This window comes from Mastacembelus armatus, chromosome 7 (genome assembly GCF_900324485.2).
Source record: "Mastacembelus armatus chromosome 7, fMasArm1.2, whole genome shotgun sequence".
In the NCBI taxonomy this organism is placed as follows: Eukaryota; Metazoa; Chordata; class Actinopteri; order Synbranchiformes; family Mastacembelidae; genus Mastacembelus; species Mastacembelus armatus.
This window is the reverse complement of record NC_046639.1, coordinates 20437358-20459309: the sequence shown is the minus strand read 5'-3', so window position 1 is coordinate 20459309 and position 21952 is coordinate 20437358. Positions and strand designations below refer to the sequence as shown.

At 39.6% G+C, this 21952-nt stretch overlaps 2 protein-coding genes across 2 annotated transcripts; both read left to right on the top strand.

Annotated features, from left to right (window-relative positions):
- The first annotated feature begins 2085 nt into the window (after nt 1–2085).
- On the top strand, nt 2086–12627 carry nsfl1c (NSFL1 (p97) cofactor (p47)). Its single transcript, XM_026331418.1, has 9 exons — nt 2086–2223; nt 4208–4308; nt 4555–4632; nt 6321–6486; nt 6757–6852; nt 7097–7206; nt 7349–7486; nt 8305–8475; nt 11481–12627. The coding sequence occupies exons 1-9, from the start codon at nt 2122–2124 to the stop codon at nt 11641–11643; spliced, it is 1125 nt and encodes a 374-aa protein (XP_026187203.1). The 5' UTR covers nt 2086–2121; the 3' UTR covers nt 11644–12627.
- A 1410-nt stretch (nt 12628–14037) lies between these two features.
- On the top strand, nt 14038–21443 carry fkbp1ab (FKBP prolyl isomerase 1Ab). Its single transcript, XM_026331419.2, has 5 exons — nt 14038–14224; nt 14362–14409; nt 17216–17328; nt 18138–18294; nt 19940–21443. Exons 1-4 carry the CDS (start codon nt 14188–14190, stop codon nt 18264–18266), a joined length of 327 nt encoding a protein of 108 aa, XP_026187204.1. The 5' UTR covers nt 14038–14187; the 3' UTR covers nt 18267–18294; nt 19940–21443.
- Nucleotides 21444–21952: the final 509 nt, after the last annotated feature.

The window sequence follows — 21952 nt, the reverse complement described above, 5'->3', positions numbered from 1 at the left end:
ACTCTTCACTAACTAAACCTCAGGCGTCATAAACAGTACTATGGATCTCTTTATGACATGGTGCCATTGACTGAGGGAGCAAAGAATCACAAGATAATTTCACAACTTCTGTGTATGTGGGTTAGAGGGGTGGGGGGTGGAAGGATGTTCTTGGGTTTCATGATTTCAGAATGTTTGTCTTGACTAGTGAGATTTCATTTATGCTTTCACAAATTGCAGAATTTCCAGGAATATCCTCTCTGGTCAAGGTAGATTTCAGATTATGAAATTACAGGTTAATTTAAATACACATCGGTGAAGTGATGGCATGTTGAATAATAATAACTGATAATGTACAGTTTACTCAGTGCTTGCATAGTGGCTTTATGTTTGTACAAATATCAACCAGAAAACTAAACCAAAAGAATTTCATCTAGTAGCATATCTGTAACTCATTTACCCAGCAACTGCACTTTCACTTCCTTTCAATCTTTTTAGACACTTTTCCCTTTGTGCTGATTTTTGAATTAACCTTATCTTGGTCCATTGTCTGTCTTTTTTTTGACACTGGCAGTAACATTACACTACAGTGTCAACCTGAAGTCTCACAGGAAGATTAAGCACATACGTACCTACATCAACACATGCATGCCTTCAGGGTTTCCTGAGGCAGTATTCAATGCCATCACCTAGTTATGACTGACTCTTATAGTGACTGTTGTGTTTTGTTCTTTCTCCTAAATGGTGTGTGACATGTTTCAGGTACAGTTATTGTTACTTCTTTGTTTGTCACAGTTGTCTTTTAGTGCTTTATTTAGGTTGTTTCTTTCAACATTTCTCTCCCACACACCTCTTTTCTTGCCCTTATTTTGCAGCCTTTGGGTTTAAACATCTTTCTTTTCTTTCTATTGTCTTCTTTGTCTCTTTCCCTCTCTTGCATTGTATCTGGGCGCTGTTGCCTCATCACAAAAACCCTTAAGCTAAAAACATCCAAAGGGGAAACAACATATATTCGCTGCTGCTTGAACCTCCTCAGTGTAATGCAGTGTTTTTCTATTTTATCTTGTTATTTGTGTGCATCTGAGAGTGCAGCACAACATGAGGTGGCCACACAGTTTTCTCACTTTGCTACAGTTTTCTCACTTTGCTACAGATTAATTAGCCTTCAAGATCAAACAACAGTAGTAAATTCATGAACCCCACCCCCCCCCAACAGAAACAATTAAGATGCTCCCAATCTGTCTAGTACCTATGGCCTTGTGCCATCTGACCAGCCCGCCATCAGACACTTTATCTGGGGTACAAAGGTATATCCCATGGGAATATTTCCTCCATCTGGTTATTGTACTGAAATCAAAAGCACATGTTTACTGGAACAGTTTTGTCAGATGTGAGGTGTCGGGGACTTCAGTCCACATCTGTTTCACAGTAGGCTTGCATAAGAAAACAAACTAGAGATAGGCCCTGAAAACCGTGATAAGAAGCAGATTAAGATCTGTCTGTATTAGAAGCTCTGTAGTCTCACACTGAGGCGTCACAGCTTGATGAGATGGGATAAATTGAGATTAAAGAGACAAGATGAGATAAAATCTCTAATAATGGCTATGAACTGCATCAGACCCAGACAACTAAGCTAGAAATCAGAATACATTAGAGATAGCAGACCCAGTACTAGTAAAAGTAGATTGAATAAATTAAATGTATTAATCAAAGGTTGACAATAAAGAGCAATGAAGTTCTCATTACTATTTTTTAAAACATATTTAAAGGACATACAGAGAAGTAGTCACCCAGGCAAATATTGGAAATAGATCTCAATAGATCTCTGAATCAATACTCTAAACAGACAATGCTCAGCTGTTGTGATTTTAGTCAACCTGTGGGTACACTGCCATCTAGTGTTCAAAACTGTGGGCTCAATGAAGTCAAAGCAAATAATGGATTATTTAACTTTAAAGGTCGTGTTATTTAAAAAGTAATATGGACATGCTTTATGCCGCACCGTAGCAATTTATTTATTATTTAATAAGTTAATTTAAGTTTGTGTCGCTACGGTCCGTGGTGTGAAACCAAATAGGAACCATCATCTGTTGCTTGTTTTCTCAGGTGGAGACGGACGAGTCGTTGAAGGAGCAACTCAAAATGGCGAGCCAAGAAGAGTCTGTGAGGGAGTTTGTTGCTGTCACCGATGTGGACGAGGAGCGGGCCCGGTTTTTCCTCGAGTCCGCCGGCTGGAATTTGCAGGTACGTTTCTTCTGTGATTTTCCATAGAGTTGCAGTGAGGAGTGCGACCGACAATCCGGCGTGTAAAAGCGGGGACATGACAAATAGCTTGCCGGCTAGCGTTAGCTCGTGTTGCCGGTAATTTGTCAAGTCACCCCTCGACAGTGGCCTGGCGGCTTTCTATCAGCAACAGCACACTTGTGTTGTACTTACTTAGCAGACAACAACACGGTCACAAGAAAACCCTTTTCTGTTGCTGCGGAGAAGTTTCGGCTAACGTTAGTCTGTCGTGCTAGCTCGCGTTAGCCTGCAGGGATATAACGATATATTTAGATTAATGCTTGTTAGCGCACCTGGCGAGAGGTTAAGGTTAGTGTTGCAGAGTCATTGTCCCCGGTGAAAAACATGCTTGACGTTATGTTAAGGAAAACAAAGGGGAGCTCCTAGTCACTTAATCTGTGGAGTCTGAAAACGAAAGAAAACCAAACTGAATGAGAGCTGCTATGTTCTCTAATGATGGGCATCTTTAGGGATTCAACGATTCGATTCGATTTCGTTTCAGTGGCCCATTGTTCGATTAAAAAACGAGCAATGTTTTTTTAATCAAATGTTTCTATACATATTTCATTCATATGAAATATTTGCTACTTTTAAAACATCTGCAGAAATCAGTGATGAAAATCAATTACCGAATTTTACGGACTATAAGTTTCACCGGAGTATAATTAGCTTTTAGCCAAAACAGCCTTGTTGAGCAGAAAAAAACACGAGTGGCTTTGATATATAAGTCACATTTCTAATTATAGCCTAAATTAGCCTATGAAGAACGTAGGCCTGACAAAACAACAAGCAGAAGTGCATTACGAAATTCATTCATCTGTTAAGTAACATTAAACTGCACCATCTCAGATTGTCTGAATGTCAACACTCACTCTAAACTTTGTTTCAGCTGCATACTTTACCTGCACTTTGAAGTCTGCAGTTCATCTTTTTGTTTTTGTGCAGCATTTGCACTTGTGCTACACTAAGACTTAGACTTTGACATGAACATAAATGTTTTTACTTTTCGGCAGTATAATATCATCTTCTATTGAGTCAAGAGTGCCATCTGCCGCTAGTGACTACTTGACAAAATTACTATAAATATACATTTGAAGAATTCGCTTTGCTGTATAATTTGCAGGACAAACCAGAGGAGTAAAAAAAAGTGTGATTTATAATCTGGAAAACTAATTATTTTTTACTATTACTTTATTAAAGTGGCAATCTGCTTCACGATTACATGTACAACTTTGCTTTTCAAGAAGTGCCAGTGACGGCATCCTTGGGTAAATCTTGTCAAACTTTGAAATGTCTCTTTGCAACAATAAAACCTGCTCGTTTTCATAATATATATGAATATAGACTTTTCTCGAAACAAAAAACTTTTATTATGGGCAAAAAACCCTGAGACAAAACTTGCTTTCAAAACAAAACAGCAAAACAACTACATATAATTTAGTAGCAGCTCTAATGTAAACATTCTTGTGTAACAATAAAACAAGAAAGAACAAATAACAGATAATACACTAAGCCAAGCTGCTTAGCTGGTAGATGGTAAAATACAAAACATGAAGCATGTGCCATTCGTATAGTTTTTGCCTATTCCACCTGTTTCTCACGTAGCTCATACATGTAAACATACAAGCCTAAACGTGCTTGTACACGTTTGTAGTCTGGTGCTGGTAAAACGTGTCTGATTGGCGGAATTCATTCAACCAATTATTAAAATTGATGTAACTTTTCTGCATCCGTTCAGAATAATTTTAAAGTGAACAATGATGCATCGGAAAAAAATATTATTTTTCCCGCCCCTAATGTTCTCACATTGCTGCAAAATAAATCAGCTGGGACACTATAAAAGACTCTGGAGCCTCATCAGGTAGGGCTAAGCTGTCCAGGTCTTGGTTTTGTGTTTTCTGTAAGGTCATAGCTTCATGGTGTATTCACTTTTGCCTCCTTACAGCTTGCCCTTGCTAGTTTCTTTGAAGATGGAGCTGATGATGATATAGTGACTCTTCCTCAGCCTGAGGGAGGTTCCTCAGTGTCTCGGTCTGCAGGTGCAAGGTAATGTTTACAGCCTGTCTCTGCTTTCATCAACACCATACTTCATTTTGGTGAGAATGTACTGGGATACATGTGAGCTGCTTTCCTGTCAATGCAAAGTCCAACAGTACGGTTTAGCAAATTTGGCTCGTAATTATTTGCAGCAACGTTCATGTTAGTCAAAAGACTTGGCTCATTGTTCATTGTCATTATAAATTTGTAACATGCAGTGGGATCCTTAAACCTTATATTTTTCTTTAATGTCAGCACTCAGCCCAGAGTGACCTCCTTCAGAGATCTGGTGCATGAGGCAGAGGAGGATAGTGATGAGGAGGAAGGCCAGAGGTGAGTCATATTCCTTTTCACAGTTCATCCTTTGTCCCTCACTTTAGCAGGTGGAGAAATAGGAGAAGAAATAAGGCAAATTTTGAGTTGTATTCCAGAGCTACAAGGGTTAGGATTGGGGTTTTTATGTTATGATTTAATTGATGACGTTCTTCACTTTTTTTTTTTCTCTTCTTGAAAAGCTATTGGACCAGGGATAGATTTGTTATAGAAACGTGTTCATGGCCCTGGTAAGGATTGAGTGTCCTGCCCAGGGTGGATCAGGGATTAAAATGTACTTAAATCAGTAAATAAAGTCACTGCCCATCTGATTGTATGCTGTGACAATTGCCCTTTAAGTTCTTTCTCATTCTCCTAAATGGTTCTGATAATTGTTCAAGGCTCTAGACTTGACTGTCTGGTTGAGTTGTACATCCACAGGGTTTGGATGTTAGAAAGTCACAACTAGTGGGTGAGTCCAGAATGCACCAAACTATTTTTGGTCTCACCTCATTGACTGTGAGCTCGTTGTTTGTGCTTTTCTGCAGCATCAACTGATTCTGTTGCCAGGGCAGTGCAGGAGACGGGTTGTTAAGAGATTGTGTGGGGTTGCCAATGGCCTTTTAGTCTTACAGCTAGAAAGCAAGCTGAAATAAGAAAAACGGTGTTCTTTTTCCTAGTGTTGATTACAAAATAGATTCATACATATGTTTTTTATTTTTCCAGTTCAGTTTTGCAGGGCATGATAACTTTAATATTTACTTAATTGACTGAATTGAGTTATCTCACATTCTATATCCTGTTTTATTATTTTTAACATGTGCTGCTGATGCATCGGTGGAAAATTATCAATGAGGGGCTTTCCAGACACCTGGCACAAAATAATTATTATGGTATTGTTTTTACATTTACAGTGTAGTGTACATAATGAAACCACAAATGGAAAGTCTGATTTTTAGTGTGATAAGATTTGATGTTTCAGAGTGGTTGTTGGAACAGCATCTGAAACTCCCACTTTACTGCTGTTCAGACCATCTGACTAGCCCACCCACTCCCTGCAGTGGCTGGGCAGCTGTGAGAAAGTGAGAAAGTGCACAGTTTATTTATTTATTTTTTTATTAACTTCTCTATCAGGCTTAATTTTTTTTTTAGTTCTCGCACATTGACTTCAGTTGTGTGTACAACCAAATGCAGCACCAAGAATGCTGCTGAGGAGAGACTGTCTTAATAGTATGCCATTTCCTCACTATTGTGTATGGCCTTATTTAGACAGACCTACTAGATAGACTAAAGAATTCTGCTGCTTCTTTAATTATGTCTGACAGATAAAATGAGAAAACAAGTTTGGGACGCAATCAGTTCCTACTTGCTCACATACGCAGGAAGTTTTGCAATTTTTGCTTCTCTGGTCTTTATATTAATCTGGCAGGATTCAGTGTTAGGCTATTGCTGATTTAACCTAACAAGATCGCCAATGAAACTTATTCAGACATAAGACTGACTGGGCTGTTACATGCAGTGTACAGTGAGCTACATGTAGATCACTGTAATTACTTCCAGGCACTTGTGAGGTGTGGTAGTGGAGAGGAGAACAAAGGAATAATGACTTTGACTCAGCTGACTGTTATTTTATTTGCATCAGAAGACGTACTTTATTTGGTGTGTTATGGAAGAATCCTTTAGTCACACCCTGCTGTGTCCCCCTCCAGGTTTTTTGCGGGTGGATCAGAACGTAGTGGGCAGCAGATTGTTGGGCCTCCCAAGAAGAAGAGCTCCAATGAAGTGGTGGAAGATCTGTTCAAGGGGGCCCGGGAACACGGAGCTGTGCCTCTGGACCGGAGTGGAAAAGGTCCAGGAGAGCCCAGTAAAGCCAAGGTAAAGTGAAGCTCAATGTTTTTGTGCTGTCGTTTATGTTGGCTTGTTTCTGTGTTGTTATTAATGTGTCATTATCAGATTTGTTTTTTGTCTGTGATGTGCACTTTTAATTAGCTTTTGACCAGATTTGTGAGTAGGCAATTTTGATATCTTCTTCTGATTAGCTCTCCTTCCATCTGATGACCCTGTTGTGTCCCATGTTGTTACGCTTTTTATTGTTTTATTTATTTATTTATTTATTTATTTTTTAAATTTCCTTTCACCACTTAGGCCTTTGTAGGTGGTGGTTACAGGCTAGGAGCAGCTCCAGAGGAGGAGTCAGCCTATGTGGCTGGAGAGAGGCAAGCCTCCAATAGCCAGCAGGATGTGAGTACAGGTCCTACTGGGCCCTGATATTTGTTTTAAGTTCAGTTAATTTCTTGCATCTGCAGATGCACGAAAAGAACTCTCAGAAGATGTTGATTGTGAAATGTCATGGCAACCAAACAGAATACATACACCTTTAAAACCTCCTTTAGAAAAAAATACATTTATTTATTTATTCCACTACTAGTTTAGGGTAATAGCATCCATACTGAAAAAATGTGTACAATCTGTTTGTGTGTGTTAGGTACATGTGGTGCTTAAACTGTGGAAGACAGGTTTCAGTCTGGATAATGGTGAGCTCAGAAACTACAACGATCCTGGAAATTCCAGTTTCCTGGAGGCAATCAGAAGGGGGTGAGAAAATTAGTTAACTTTAAATATACTGAACTAATATCAGTGATTCATCCTTTTGGCCATGAGACTTTGTTGTTGTCTCCTTGCTTGGCACACATTAGGAGTTAATCCGTCTGTTCACCTGCTGGTTGTCACCCTGCAGGGAGATTCCACTGGAGCTGAGGCAGCGGTCTCGAGGGGGCCAGGTCAACCTAGACATGGAGGACCACAGAGATGAGGACTTTGTCAAACCCAGGATGGCCTTTAAGGCCTTTGAAGGCGAAGGACAGAAGTTGGGGAGGTGAGATTGTTGAGCAGTGTAGTTGCCTGTTTATTTTGGTTTCCCCTTAGCAAAATATTACAGGTCAATACAGCTCAATGCTCAGTCTGGATAAAAGCAGGCAGACCTGTCCAACTTGTTCTGAATCATCTTTAGTCTGGGAATTGACTCTGTATGGGCATTCCAGATAAATGACTGGTTTCTAATTATTCATGAGACAATCCAACTGAAAAAGCAGTATAAATAAAATGATGCACTGTAAATTCTGCAGTCACTGTTCAGTGTTCATATTTAAAAAGAAAAAAGTATACAATTTGTATTATTGTATCATTATATTTGTTCAACTATTAATTAATTTTTCTCAAGACCCTAGTTCAACTTACTAATGAAGAAGTTCTTTGCCAAAACTGAACAGTAAGATGCATATTAAGCTACTTGCTGCTATTTAGAGCAAGGTGGAGGTCTATCAGTAAGAGCAGCTCATGATTAATCACCTGTACACTTAAAGCTTCAACAAGGTGTCTGCAGCTCTTAACCCCTTACTGCCCAATGTAATTACAATTATTGAAAAAAAATTTGCATTTCTTTTCAACTTTTTCTTGGCTTCATCAGATGAAGTGGTTTGAGGTGAAGTCGCGATAATAGTTAAAATCAGTGGTGTTCTTCAAAATAAAAAAAAAATCTTAAAAGGAAATCTGAAGTTTTATTTTGACAATATTTTTACTTACTGCTGTGCACACAAAACTAGAATTTTACATTTTTCTTCAGCTAATAAATTTTATATCATGACTCCAGCTTGACTGAGTATTCAGGATAAACTCTGACCCTCCCACCTCTAGTGCCACCCCAGAGTTGATTTCAGCACCCGCCACCTCCCAGCAGGACCAGGCTGCCAATGAGGCCCTAGCCAGTGCCTCTGTGACCCTCGACCCCTCCCAGCCCGTCACTAACATTCAGATCCGACTGGCTGACGGTGGCAAACTGGTCCAAAAGTTCAACCATACCCACAGGTGATTGGCTCTTTTTAAGTTTGGTTGGCAGGTACACAGCTCTTTTGAAGAACATGTTTTCTACAGCTCTGTGGAAGCATTTACTGACTTTACTGTCTGAAATCTGTTATGTCTGTCCTATGTTTCCAGGATTTTAACCCGAAATATATTTTTGTTAAACTTTAGTTTGAATTTTTCAGCAGATATAAGCGGAGGTGATTAAATTGTGATATTTAAATCAAGGGATTATGATTTCTCATTATAGTTTCATAGCATAATCTCATCTAAAGACAGAGTTATTTCTGCTCTCTTATCTATCTCATCTATCGCTGTATATGTCCCCAAAATACCATTTCAATTCAATTCAATTTTATTTGTATAGCGCCAAATCACAATACAAATCATCTCAAGGCACTTTACAAAAACTAAAACTAAAAACCCAACAATTCCCTTATGAGCAAGCACTTGGCGACAGTGGAGAGGAAAAAACTCCCTTTAACGGAAGAAAAAAACCTCCAGCAGAACCGGGCTCAGTTTGGGCGGCCATCTGCCTCGACCGGTTGGGGTGAGTGGATAGAGCAGAGAGAAAAGAACAGCAACAATAAACAACAAATAGACACTGCAAGTTGGTGGGGCCAGTAACTGCACATCAGCGATAAACAGCTCCAGGACCAGGGACACCTGCAGAAGGTACAGAGAGAGAGAGAGAGAGAGAGAGGGAGGGAGAGAGCACAAACTAGGGGAGAGAGAGAGCACAAGGTTAGTAACATTCAATGGTGGAATATACATGAGGTCGGAGAGAAGGGGGAGGGGGGGGGCGGGTAGGGTAGGGGAGCTCAGTGCACCAATGGTCCTTGGGCAGTCTAGGCCTATAGCAGCATAACTAACTAAGGGATGGTTCAGGGTTGCCTGAAGCCAGCCCTAACTATATGCTTTGTCAAAGAGGAAGGTTTTAAGTCTAGCCTTAAAAGTACAGAGAGTGTCTGCCTCCTGAACCCAGGCTGAGAGCTGGTTCCACAGGAGAGGAGCTTGATAGCTAAAGGCTCTGCCTCCCATTCTGCTTTTGAGAACTCTGGGAACCACAAGTAGGCCTGCACTCTGAGAGCGAAGTGGTCTATTGGGATAATATGGTACTATGAGGTCTTTAAGGTATGAAGGAGCTTGATTATGAAGGGATTTGTATGTGAGAAGAAGGATTTTAAATTCTATTCTATATTTTACAGGGAGCCAATGAAGAGAAGCCAATATAGGAGAAATATGATCTCTCCTGCTAGTTCCTGTCAGGACTCTGGCTGCGGCATTCTGGATTAATTGGAGGCTTTTTATTAAGATATTAGGACATCCAGATAGTAATGAGTTACAGTAATCTAGCCTTGAGGAAACAAACGCATGGACTAGTTTTTCTGCATCATTTTGAGACAGGATGTTCCTAATTTTGGAAATGTTGCGCAGGTGAAAGAATGCAGTTCTAGAAATTTGTTTTATGTGTGAGTTAAAGGACATGTCCTGGTCAAAAATAACTCCAAGGTTTTTTACAGTAGTGCTGGAGGCCAGGGCTATGCCATCTAGAGTAGCTATAATTTTAGAAAAGTTATTTCTGAGATTTTTAGGCCCAAATATAATGACTTCTGTTTTCTCCGAGTTTAAAAGTAAAAAGTTACTGGTCATCCAAGCCTTTATGTCAGTTAGACAGGCTTGAAGTCTGGTTAACTGGTTTGTGTTAACAGGTTTAATAGATTGATATAACTGAGTGTCATCCGCATAGCAGTGGTAATTAATAGAGTGCTTCCTAATGATATATCCTAAAGGAAGCATGTACAGGGTGAACAGAATCGGTCCTAGCACAGAACCTTGTGGAACTCCATAACTAACTTTTGTTCGTGTGGAAGGTTCATCATGGACATGAACAAACTGGAATCTGTCCGATAAATAGGATTGGAACCACTTTAACGCTGTTCCTCTGATACCAATCACATGCTCCAGTCTCTGTAATAAGATGTTGTGGTCAATGGTGTCGAATGCTGCACTAAGGTCTAGGAGGACAAGTATCGAAACAAGTCCATTATCTGAGGCTAAGAGAAGATCGTTGGTAACTTTCAACAGTGCTGTTTCTGTACTATGATGTGCTCTAAATCCTGATTGGAAATCTTCAAATAGTTCATTCCTGTGTAAGTGGTCTGATAGCTGCTTAGCAACAGCTTTTTCTAGGATTTTAGAAATAAATGGCAGGTTGGATATTGGTCTATAATTAGCCAAGACACCTGGATCAAGACTAGGCTTTTTGAGTAAAGGTTTGATTACTGCAGTCTTAAAGGCCTGTGGTACGTAGCCTGATACTAGAGATAAATTTACCAAGTCCAATAAAGATGAGTTCATTAATGGCAGGGTGCCTTTAAGCAGTCTAGTCGGGATGGGGTCCAAGAGACACGTTGATGATTTCGATGAAGCAACTACTGATGTAAATTCAGAGAGATCTATAGGAGAGAAGCAGTCTAAACATAACTGAGGTCCTACAGATGATTCAAGAGCTACTGTAGTAAAAGATTCATTTATTGCAGGTATAGGAAGCATCTGCTGAATTTTATCTCTAATAGTTGTGATTTTATTTGTAAAGAAACTCATAAATTCATCACTGCTGAGAGCTAAGGGAACACTGGGCTCAACGGAGCTGTGACTTTTTGTCAGCCTGGCTACAGTGCTGAAAAGAAACCTGGGATTGTTCTTATTTTCCTCTATTAGTGATGAATAGTATGCAGTTCTGGCTTTACGGAGAGCATTTGTATCTGAAAATTAGCATTATGTGGAATTCACCATGCTACATTATCAGTCAGTTGTACTTTTGCATGTCTGGACTTTAGGAGCTAAGTTTAACATAAAATTTAGGCCAATTTCTATGAAATAGAAAAAGCAGACAAATCATCAGTATTCTAATCTGGAGGAGTCTCTGTTCCACATACAAACACCAGATTTCGTCCTGTCACTCGAGTAAATAAAGCACTTTTCCCGTCATGTGTTGTGCCCCTCAGGGTGTCTGACCTGCGCCAGTTTGTGGTGGCCGCCCGGCCTGCCATGGCTGCCAGAGAGTTTGTCCTCATGACCACCTTCCCAAACAAGGAGCTGTCAGACGAGAGCCTAACGTTGCAGCAGGCCAACCTCCTCAATGCTGTCATTGTCCAGCGGCTAAAGTGAGGAGAGGGGGGATAAGGTAAAGCCCCCCCCGGTGGTGTGGCTGAATCACTGCAGCCATGTGAAACCTGCTGCTCCTCCTGAGAGAGGAGAAAACATGGACTTATATATGGACTTCTAATTTCTGATTTTTGATCATTGAAAGTGAAACATAACATCCTGCTCCCCTGGCCCCGCCACCCCCTTACTCCCACCCTCCACCCCTCTGTGGTCTGTGACAGGCAGTAATGAGGGGAAACTGTACATGCTGTTGGAAAGATGCAGATAAAGTTGAATTGTGCAAGATGGCTTAAATCAAAAACAGAGCAGCAACCCAACTTTCTGAAAAGCAGCTTGGTTGCTGGGATGTTCACTAAACCTGGTTTTGATTTTCATTAATCTGATCCCTGCTTTTCCTTTTCTATTAACCTTAATCTGGCCTTTTCAGCTCAGTTTACTATAAAATGCTGAGGCCTCACCAGATCAGCAGCAGATTCCCAGTTTGTTTCTGCCTCAACAGCACAAATGAATACTAGTCTTATTAAGGAAACATGTTGACAGTGTTTTGTACACGTTTCCATTTCTCTCCACAAATTCTCTTTGGAGAAGCATAAAAATGTGACAAAACACTGAAAGTTCTTTTCTCTTCAAACCAACCTATACCAGTAGCCTTACGCTCCTTTATTCACCTCCACAACCACACCTGTCCCTTTGTTTAGATGGAAATGGACTTATTTTTTTAAGCTGCCTTTTTTTCTCCTTCCTTTTTTCCTTTTCAAATTTTAGTATTGTCCCAGTTACACAGTTGCATTTTGATATTGTGTATCATTAAAGCTACACCAATGGCTGACCAAAAGAACATGCAGATTGTAAGCACTGGTTTGTAATAGTGGAAGTTGAGTTAAGTTCCTACAACACACTGACATCTTCTATGCATCCTGGGTCAACACAGAAAGATGATTGGACCTCTGGTAAAATAAATTCATTTTATGGTTGATGTATAAAGAACTTATTGTCTTGTCTTTTAATTATTGATGCAGATATATTTTAAATTGAGGGACTTGCATTATATTGTTTTTTTTTAACATGAATTTGTATTTGATAATTTGTTTTTACTAAACAAACACCTAAAAAGGTTTAAGATTGAAATATTGCCATAACATATTTATTGGTAAGTTTATTTTACATAATTTATCATCATTCTTTTAAACATGGTTACTACATAAATTCTTCAATGTGCAGCAACACAACAAATAATTTGCTAAATGTTGTGCTGTCTGACTTATTATGCAGTACCTCTGCTGTAAAAGTGGCCAGAGTGTACATTGCCATGTTTTCTGTATGTAGCACAGAGATCTCATTTAGGGTCATGAAAGTGATTTTAGATCTTAGATGCAAAATATATGGCACATGCATGGAGTAGCACAGTTGAAGAGCACTTATTACACAGAAAGCAACCACTTGAATTTTTTTTTCTTCCTTTAAATCTCATTCTTATGTAATTCTTAGTTTTGTGAACTACTCTGGTAATAGTGTGTCTTCACACAAGATATCCTAATGTTCTCGTTTCAATTCTATATTTTAACCAACATTACAATTGTGAATTCTTTATATTCCACTGCTCTTTTGATACCAACTGGACGTGTGAGCACTGTGGCTGCATGTTTTCTTTAATGCTCTGCAAATACTTTGCAGTTCCTCTTGTGGATATGCTGAGCACTTAGGGTTATTGGTTTCTGCAGGAAAGAAGACGCAGACATGCACATTTGCTCAGGTGATGTGAGCAGACTGTACCGAGTGTCTGCTGGGACATGGAGATGGTTTCACTCAGAGCCCTTCACCTAAATTATTCCTGTTACTGCAAACTTTCTCTCTGCCAGCTTCTACTTTTGATTTATTTGTTTCACAGTGGTGTCCTCCACAGCAGCCTATAGTGCGCTGTAATCTGTCTGTGAAAGCAGATTTTTGGAAATTTAAAAAAAAAAAAAAATTCTTTTCCCTTTGGTCATGGTGGAAACATTTGGTGATTATTGATACACGGATTGATTTGTTCTGTAATTCATTCTTAATTTGTTTTGAAAGGTGGGCATATCTCACTCGTGTATCCTGCCAGGATGTGGTGGCTTGCAATGCATCTTGGTAAATGTAGGCACCACAAAAATGGCGAAGAGATCAACTCAGCTTTCTCTTTTAATAGAGTATGAGCTGAGGCATTTTTCGTTTCATTTGAGCAAACTTACCATCGCCACTGACAGGACATCCATATAAAACGTGGCGAGCTTTCCCTTTAACGTACTTATTTTACTCCAAAAGTCCAGTTATTGCGGAACTCCACTGTGGCCGCCAGGGGGCTCGTATTACCGGCTGAAATCGCTTTGTATGGGGGTTTTAATTTGGAAGTGGTAGGCGGAAGTACAGTTGTATAATATGAAGAATTGACACTGGATTCCCCTGCAGAGAGCCGGAGACGGAGACAGACAGCCGAGGACATCCGCCGGAGGAGCCTACAGACGGACTGCGGGTAGAGTGGCACCGGGTGCAGGGACAGCTCCATAACACACCGCTAAAATGGGAGTCGAAATCGAGACTATAACCCCAGGCGATGGTAAGACTTCTCGCAAAGGAAGCGTTGTGTGATAATTATTAAGTGCACGTTTGCACTTCTCTTGCATGTGTCTAACAGCAGCACAAACGCCGCCTTCATTGCCCGTTACATTACGCGTCTCTTTGGTTTCTCCACAGGACGGACTTTCCCCAAAAAAGGGCAGACGTGTGTGGTGCATTATGTTGGTGAGTTTAAAATAGGAAACTTGTTATTCTTCATGCCTGGACACATTCTGCACATCTAGCCACTCCAGTGGATTATTTCTACTCATGAAGGCTGCATAAAGTGAAGTCATGGCTGTGGACAGCTGCGTCCTGCAGCCGTCTGACAAAAAAAAAAATCTCCAAAGCTGAAAGTGTAACAGCGAAAACTGTAAGTGGTCACAGGAACGCTGTGCGGTGCTGACACTGGACTGCGTTAAACTATTCACAGCTGACGTTTTTTTTTTTGTTGTTGCCTCAGACCTTCCAGGCAGCGATTTCTCAGTAGGGCAAAGAGGCATGACTGTCACTCGCCGACTGGGCTGCATGAAAATTTAACCCCTTCGCCACATTTCTCTCTCTGGACGCATGTTTGGTCCCAGATATTCAGATGTGATATTGTTCTTAAAGCAGCAGCAGCAGCGGCGGCGGCGCTGGTGGTTGTGGTTGTGGTGCGTCCCGGGGAAAGCGCGCTAGCTGGATTCACCCCTGCGTAAAATAAAATGCGCGCTCCGGTTTGGGCCAAGCGCTCCCTTACAGTCTCATCAAGGGCAGCGGATAATGTGCTAATTTGTCCTGTCTGGAGAGAATGACAAAGAAGCGAGACGCAGACGGATTCCGCCGCGGGGTTCACTCAGACGCCCAGACAGACAGACCGGAGAGCGGGGTTTAAATCCCGTCTGATTTCCAGCGCTTTTCTGTCTTTGTTGGAGTTGTTGAGCGGATTATAACCGTCTGGCCGACTGAAATAATGGCAGTCACTGTATAACTGCTGTGATGTTTGTCACAGACAAAATATTTGATTGACACTAAATAAATAATTTTTAGCGCCTTATCTTACCAGTTACATCTTTAATTTCTTAATACGCCCCTCGTGTTGCCATGATACAGCTACAGCACCAATAAACAGGATTATATCCAGGGTGGTAACTAATAATTTTGCGATCAGTGTACTGATAATATCAACGAATCAGTTCATTATTTGCTGTACAACGTCAGCCAATAAAGAAGGGGCCCAGAGCGCAAATGTCTTGTTTTAGCCAAAACAGCCCAAACCAATAGACTGTATGTAAAAATCTAAATCCATTCAAAAGAAACTGGAACCAGTGAGGATTTGGCATTTGTGATAAAAAAAAAATGTAAAGATTAACTGATCATTTCATTATTTTTCTATTGATCACCTAATTGAGTAAGCATTTTAGCTATACTCAAGTTTAGATGCACATGAAGCTAAATGCTAAAGTGCTCAGTATAAAGAAAACAGCAGGTATGGTGTTTAGCATGTTCACCATCTGAGATTAGCATGTTAGCATCCTGACATTTGCTAATTAGCGCAAACATCAAACTGGGAATTATGGGTAGGTCCTTAATTTTGCAGGTAAAAATAAAACGAATAAAAAGAAAATTTGACCTGATGATGGGGCTACAGGTAAGATCAGAGGACAGTCAGGATTGCTTGGATTCATTTTCTGGGGAACATATCTGTACAAAATCCATCCTGAGATATTTCTGTCTGGAGCAGAGTGGGGGGGACTGACCAGCAGGGAGATATTGCCATTTATAGAGCCAGACTATCATGTATTCCACAGACATTACAGATTAAATGCACTACAATACAGATTACAGTGTAAATAGAGTTAGAACAATGAAACATGTAGTGCTAGTAGCAAAATTGGATTTGTGATGACTTTGGCTTTCCAGAGAGTTAGACTATATATTTATCTGCACCTGTTCTTACTTTAGCAAAGCTGGGCTCAGCTTCTTGCCTGGTAAGACAGACATAACTTTCTGTAATAAAAAGCTCTTCATTTTTTTTTGATTACAGTGATATATTTTCAGTTTTTTAGACACTGTGTCCTTGTATTTTTTGTTTTTTTTGTTGTGGTTTTTTTTTCATACCACTAAAACTGCAGGATTTCCTCTCAGGGCAGTGTCCCTTCCTGTCGCCTAGCCTTTACATGGGACATGAAACAGGGTCGTCCATTACACAAGCCTTTTCAAATAGCATCCAAGTCAAGAACAAAACTTGGATTTGCTGGGATTTTGGAAAGCCTCTGCCTACAGGAAATGGCTGGTGTGAGAAAATGTCAGTGCTGTGTTGTTTGATGGTGGAATGAGAAAAGCAGGGAGTTGATGGTGGTTGCTGTTGATACTTGGACCTTTGAGCTGCTCACACTGAGCTGCTATCTAGCTGTCCAGAAGCAGACAGGACACCCACCACACTGCATGGATTAAAGGCTGCATCCTGCCAGCCGCCCCCTGATGTGCTCAACAACGCGCACAATGTTGCGCCTTCTCCTACACACACACTCACACCACACCACACAATCACGCACACACACACAGTGCCTTGCTGGTGCTAATAACAGTAATAGCACCGGGGTAAATAGTTTTGGAGTGGTGCTTTTCTGTGGATTGATGATTGTGTTTTCCTGACTGTCACACTGAAACCCACACTGCAGGACAGCTGCAGCAGCTATTTCTGTGATCTTGGAGATTCTTTCATTTGCTTTTAGTACACACACAGTAGGGAGGATGGGTGTCAGACAAGCTTGCAACATACATTCATTTTCAGCGTTTTTATGAAACGTTATTAATGTAAGTCTTTAGGCTGAAACGTGTAAAAATAGCATTTTGATTCATGTTTAAGCAATTTATGTGTAATAATTCCTGTCAGGTTGTGCATGTTCAGCACTAATAACTGGACTTTTCATCCAGAGAATAAGGCTGTGCATTGACAGCATTATTTTTTTTGCTGACTGTGCGTCTCTATCCATGTTCTTGTTTGTAGGTTCCCTTACAGATGGACGTAAGTTTGACTCATCTCGTGATAGGGACAAGCCTTTTAGGTTCAAGATTGGAAAGCAGGAAGTGATCCGAGGCTGGGAAGAGGGTGTAGTGCAGGTAAGCTGGAGAGCTGGAAGTGTACTGCGCAATATATTCAGTTCAATTTAAATTTTTTTTTATTTGTGCAGCACCAAATCACAATACAATCATCTCAACACAGCAAATCCCTTAAACAAAAATGTGTACTTTCATTTTAGCCAGCCTTTTGATGAATCTAAATATTATCTTGGTAAACTGATGCAAATGTGCAGGTTATATTTGTGCCAGAGCCAAAGAAAAAGTCATGCAACTAAGCAGTGTCACCAGTGATGATTCAGAAGCAGAAATCATTTGAATTGCATAAGAAATCACATTTTGCTGCTGATGTTGTTGTTCATCTGCTGGAATATGTAACATTTCTTGACAAAGTTCCATTATTGTGTTTTCACTGTCATTAACACTGCAAACGGTGGGTGAGTACAGCATGGCCCCAGCTCTATATCTCTCTCTCAGCTGTGCAGCATTTAAGAAGTGACTGGTGAATGGTGCTGACCGTCTGTTGGTCCTGTAGAGTCATGGCAGCGTAGTTTCATTTTCTGTTATATGCTGTTTGTGGGTTCAAACAGCACTTTTATATCTCACTTAGACTTCTGTTTAAAAAGCTTTTATTGGCAGGATCAGATTGAGAAATAATGAAGCATCATTAGTGAGCTAGACATTTTCACCATTGCCTTCAGTATTCCCTGTGGTTTATTATCTGATGTAGACTGCAGAGACTCCATTATGATCCAGTAAACTGTATCTTCTAGGGCTGACTAACTGTTCCATAACATTTTTTTTCTCTTTCTCTTTGCCCTGTTTGTGTCATCTGCATCCTCCTTTTCGAGATGAGTGTTGGTCAAAGGGCTAAGCTGACCTGCTCGCCTGACTACGCTTATGGAAACAAAGGCCACCCAGGCATCATCCCTCCTAACGCCACCCTCATCTTTGACGTTGAGCTGCTGGGTTTGGAATGAAATGATTTCACAACCTGTTTTGTGTTGTGTAAGTAATCTACTGGTTACTGGTGATTCTTTTTTCAAGTTTTAATTGTAAATCTTCATGTTGAGGTCATGAGTCACAGGGCTAGCTGTTGTAATGGTGTATGGCAGTATTTCTGGGGAGTTTCCAGCAAACCCACTAGACTGGTGGGAGCAAATTTCTGTTTTCTCTGTACTGCGCTGTAATGAACAGCCTCACTGAACTAGCAGAGTTACACAGCCAGCAGCAGCATTTTCCTTCTGAGAGATGGCACTCATGAGCCACTTAACCTCCACTCATTGGTTGCAAGTGGACTCACAAACACTGTTACACTGACATTTTGTTCTCAGGATTAAAGACTGAATAAAAACTAAAGCTAACTAACACTTAGCTCATTAGCTTGGTTGGTAACAGAACAAACAGTTTAGTCAACAAATATTTTACCACTGTTTCCTAAACCACAACTCTCTCAAAATCATTCCTTTCCTGCAAAGTGCATCGATCATTAAGTCAAATTCAGGCTTTAGTGTCTGAAATACTATGACTGGTCTTAATACTGTCAGCCTATTTCAAAAACATATTGTAGTGTTGCAGTAGTAGTTCTAGTGAACTTTATATTTCCAGTTTTTCAAACCAACCAGTATTAATTATATTATTTCACTCCACAAAGAAAGTCCACAATGTTTAGGTTGATTATCCATCATGGTGAAGGTTTTATTGCTTGGTTTGCAAGCAATTGGCCATTTGGAAAAGTGTCCTTGGATGTGCATTGAATGAAAACTCAAACAACTGAGATCTGTGAGTAAGCTGCGTAAATACACTGCATTCATGAGCAGGAAAATCCCATCCACAAGACCAAAAGTAGATGGTGTGAGTTAAGATGTTTCCAGCATTAAACATGATGCTGTTGGATGAGTGACTGAAATTTGAGTTGTACAGTGTTGTTAACTGAATTTTTTTTTCTGTCTATCCAAGCTGATTTTAAGTGTGTAATGAAAGAAATGGTAATGCCTGGAAGCTGTGTTATGCTTTTAGCACTGGAAATTACATCTCCCTTTAGTTTTATTAACATTTTGAGCAGCTACAGCTCTTCTTCACACAAATACCTGCAAAGAAAACAGGGAGGTTGTTTACACACTGAGTATTGTGAACGTTTATTGCTGCAGCACCTCAAGCCTCAAGGTCAAATATGTTTAAAACAAAGATTTGAAATGGCAGTTTGCATCACTTTGTAATTTTCAGTGTCTCCTTTACCAAAATCATGCCTGTCTTAGCTGTGTGGTGCATTTTTTGTGTATTTAGTTAAAAATACATTAATGATATGCAAAGCATGACAGTAAACCTTTTAATAATGTAAGGTTACTATTAATCTTTTAATAATATGAGTTGTAAATTATCAGTTGTGGAAAGATAATCACAATTTCAAGTCTTTCTGTGATTGACTGAGCTGTAGTTGTGAACAAATGTTTGATTAATTACTTTCTGATCAGCAATAATATCCACACATACATTGGTTACAGTCTATTGGTGTACAGTAACCACTAAAGTCAAAAAGATCAGTGCATTATGTGGAGATTTAGTGGCTGTATGATTGAATGTGAGCAAATGCGACACATAAGGCATGCCTCTATTTATGCTCAGTCCTGAAATGTTCTTTTTGTTTTCATAGGTGACTTCCTACCTGGGTGAGAAACTAGGAGAGTCTACACTTGATTCTATGAAAGGCTTCAGTCTCTAGTTCCACTACTTACTTTATCAAACTATGAGTTTTTGTTATTTTGTCTCTGTGACTGTGTTAACCTCCTATGACCTGGCGTCCACATACCTGCACATCACATTTTTGGTTGTCTGCACCATAATACTTAATTGTGTTAACTGAGACCTGTTGTCCATGAATGTGGACACTCACAAGTGGTTCATGTTCAAAGATAATATCTGGTTATTATATGTATTGGTTCCACATAAACCCAAATAGCTAGAAAAAATCTAAAATGCAAGCCAAACTAAAGCTCAGGTCTTAAGAGGTTAAATATATTTCCATCGTTTACTTATTTCTAAAAACTACAGGCCATAGCCTTTCAAACCTCCATGTTCTTAGTATTAAAGTTTTTAAGTTTTTTGTGTTTTTTGAAGTATTTGTTGTGCAAGGTTATGCTGAGAAGTACAATCATTCATCTCTAAGTATTATATTATAATATTTGTATTATAATGTTTGAGAGCTGGTGCTTGTTATATTACAGAAACAAAACAAATGTACAAAAGAAAATGAAAAGCACATATCTTCAGCTTAAAATCAGAACAAGCGAAGTGAGTTTCTGTTAGCGATATAAGGCTTAGTGTTGAATTTAGTGGTCAACTCATGGGAGGCCTTAATGCTTTGCTGCATAAAATGCGTATTTCTACATAATACCACTGTGTATTCTTTTTTAATTTGATTGTTACTGAAGTGTGAGCATTGAAGGGGTAATTGGCACAAAGGACAACCAGTCACATTTCTAATGTGTGCCTAAATATTCTCACCAGACATGTGGTTACTACCTTGCCTTGTCTGCACGTTCCAGGCCGAATGGAACTTAGTATGTACATCCAAAGCTTTGCATCTGATTTGCATTAATATTGCCTTCTCATCTGCCAAGTCTTTACCCCATTTAAAGCCATATACAGGTTGACCAGTGCAAAAACAGGATTTGTGGTGATGCATTTAAATTGGATTTTGTTATTTATTTCTTAGAAGAAAAGGGAAATGCTTGAAATTTACAAAAGGGGTTGAGGAATTGTAACCTTCCCCAGTCTTATTTTGTGTAACAACTTGTATTTTTCCGATGCCAGCTTTGTATTTCTCAGAATTAACAAACTTAGGCCTAATGCATGATTGAAGAGGATAATTTTTTTCTTTTGCCAATGTCAGTGAAGTGCCACACTGCCTAACCATAGTCTGTGTTGTGGTAGAAAAGAAATGCTGACACATTGGCATCCTAGTTGTTTTGTATCTCAAATAAATAGTTTTAAATGGAGTTTAAATGAAGGAACACGCAGGCCTGGCTGTTGGATATTGACCATGTGTCAGTGACAACAGTCCACCTCTGTACTGTGTAGTTATATGCTGATACTGTATGTTAGTGTTTGCAGGCTAAACCAATGATGACATATTTAAAATAAATGAATTGCTCTCCCTCTGCCTGTAGGTTTTTACCCGCTTCTGCCACAGTAAAACATACAAGATTTATCATAAATGTCTATTTGGACTTGAATCTTTTATATTAATGTATTGGGTTCTCAATCTGGTATCAGTTACTCAGCCTTGCTTGGAAGAAGCATACTGTAGACAGTAACAGCTAGTGACAGCTATGACATTTATCTGATAGGTTCAGTTATATTGCATCTTTTTTTCTACATAGTACGTTTTGTCATGTTTGTCTTTATTTGACAGCAGACAATAGAGACAGACAGTAAACCAGCAGGGACTGTGTAAGGTACCAGAATGTTGCAATAACCTCCTGACCATTCTGCTATCAGGATGATCCCACAGATAAAAACCTTTAAAAAAAAAAAAAAAAACATAATCATCAAAGAAAGGGATAAATTGTTAAAGTGTTAAAACCCCAACAGAACAAGGCAGTTGTCCACTTTCAGTTGTTAGTCCAGGCTTTGTCATTTTTCTACAAAATTAAACAGTGTACTT

What these genes read in the sequence shown, in the direction of transcription:
- nsfl1c (XM_026331418.1), top strand. Translation starts at nt 2,122, where the DNA reads ATGGCGAGCCAAGAAGAGTCTGTGAGGGAGTTTGTTGCTGTCACCGAT. An exon ending in GAGAGCCCAGTAAAGCCAAG is followed by an intron (nt 6,487 to 6,756) that starts GTAAAGTGAAGC and finishes TTCACCACTTAG; the next exon opens with GCCTTTGTAGGTGGTGGTTA. An exon ending in CTGGAGGCAATCAGAAGGGG is followed by an intron (nt 7,207 to 7,348) that starts GTGAGAAAATTA and finishes GTCACCCTGCAG; the next exon opens with GGAGATTCCACTGGAGCTGA.
- fkbp1ab (XM_026331419.2), top strand. Translation starts at nt 14,188, where the DNA reads ATGGGAGTCGAAATCGAGACTATAACCCCAGGCGATG. An exon ending in GACTATAACCCCAGGCGATG is followed by an intron (nt 14,225 to 14,361) that starts GTAAGACTTCTC and finishes GTTTCTCCACAG; the next exon opens with GACGGACTTTCCCCAAAAAA. An exon ending in GTGTGTGGTGCATTATGTTG is followed by an intron (nt 14,410 to 17,215) that starts GTGAGTTTAAAA and finishes TCTTGTTTGTAG; the next exon opens with GTTCCCTTACAGATGGACGT.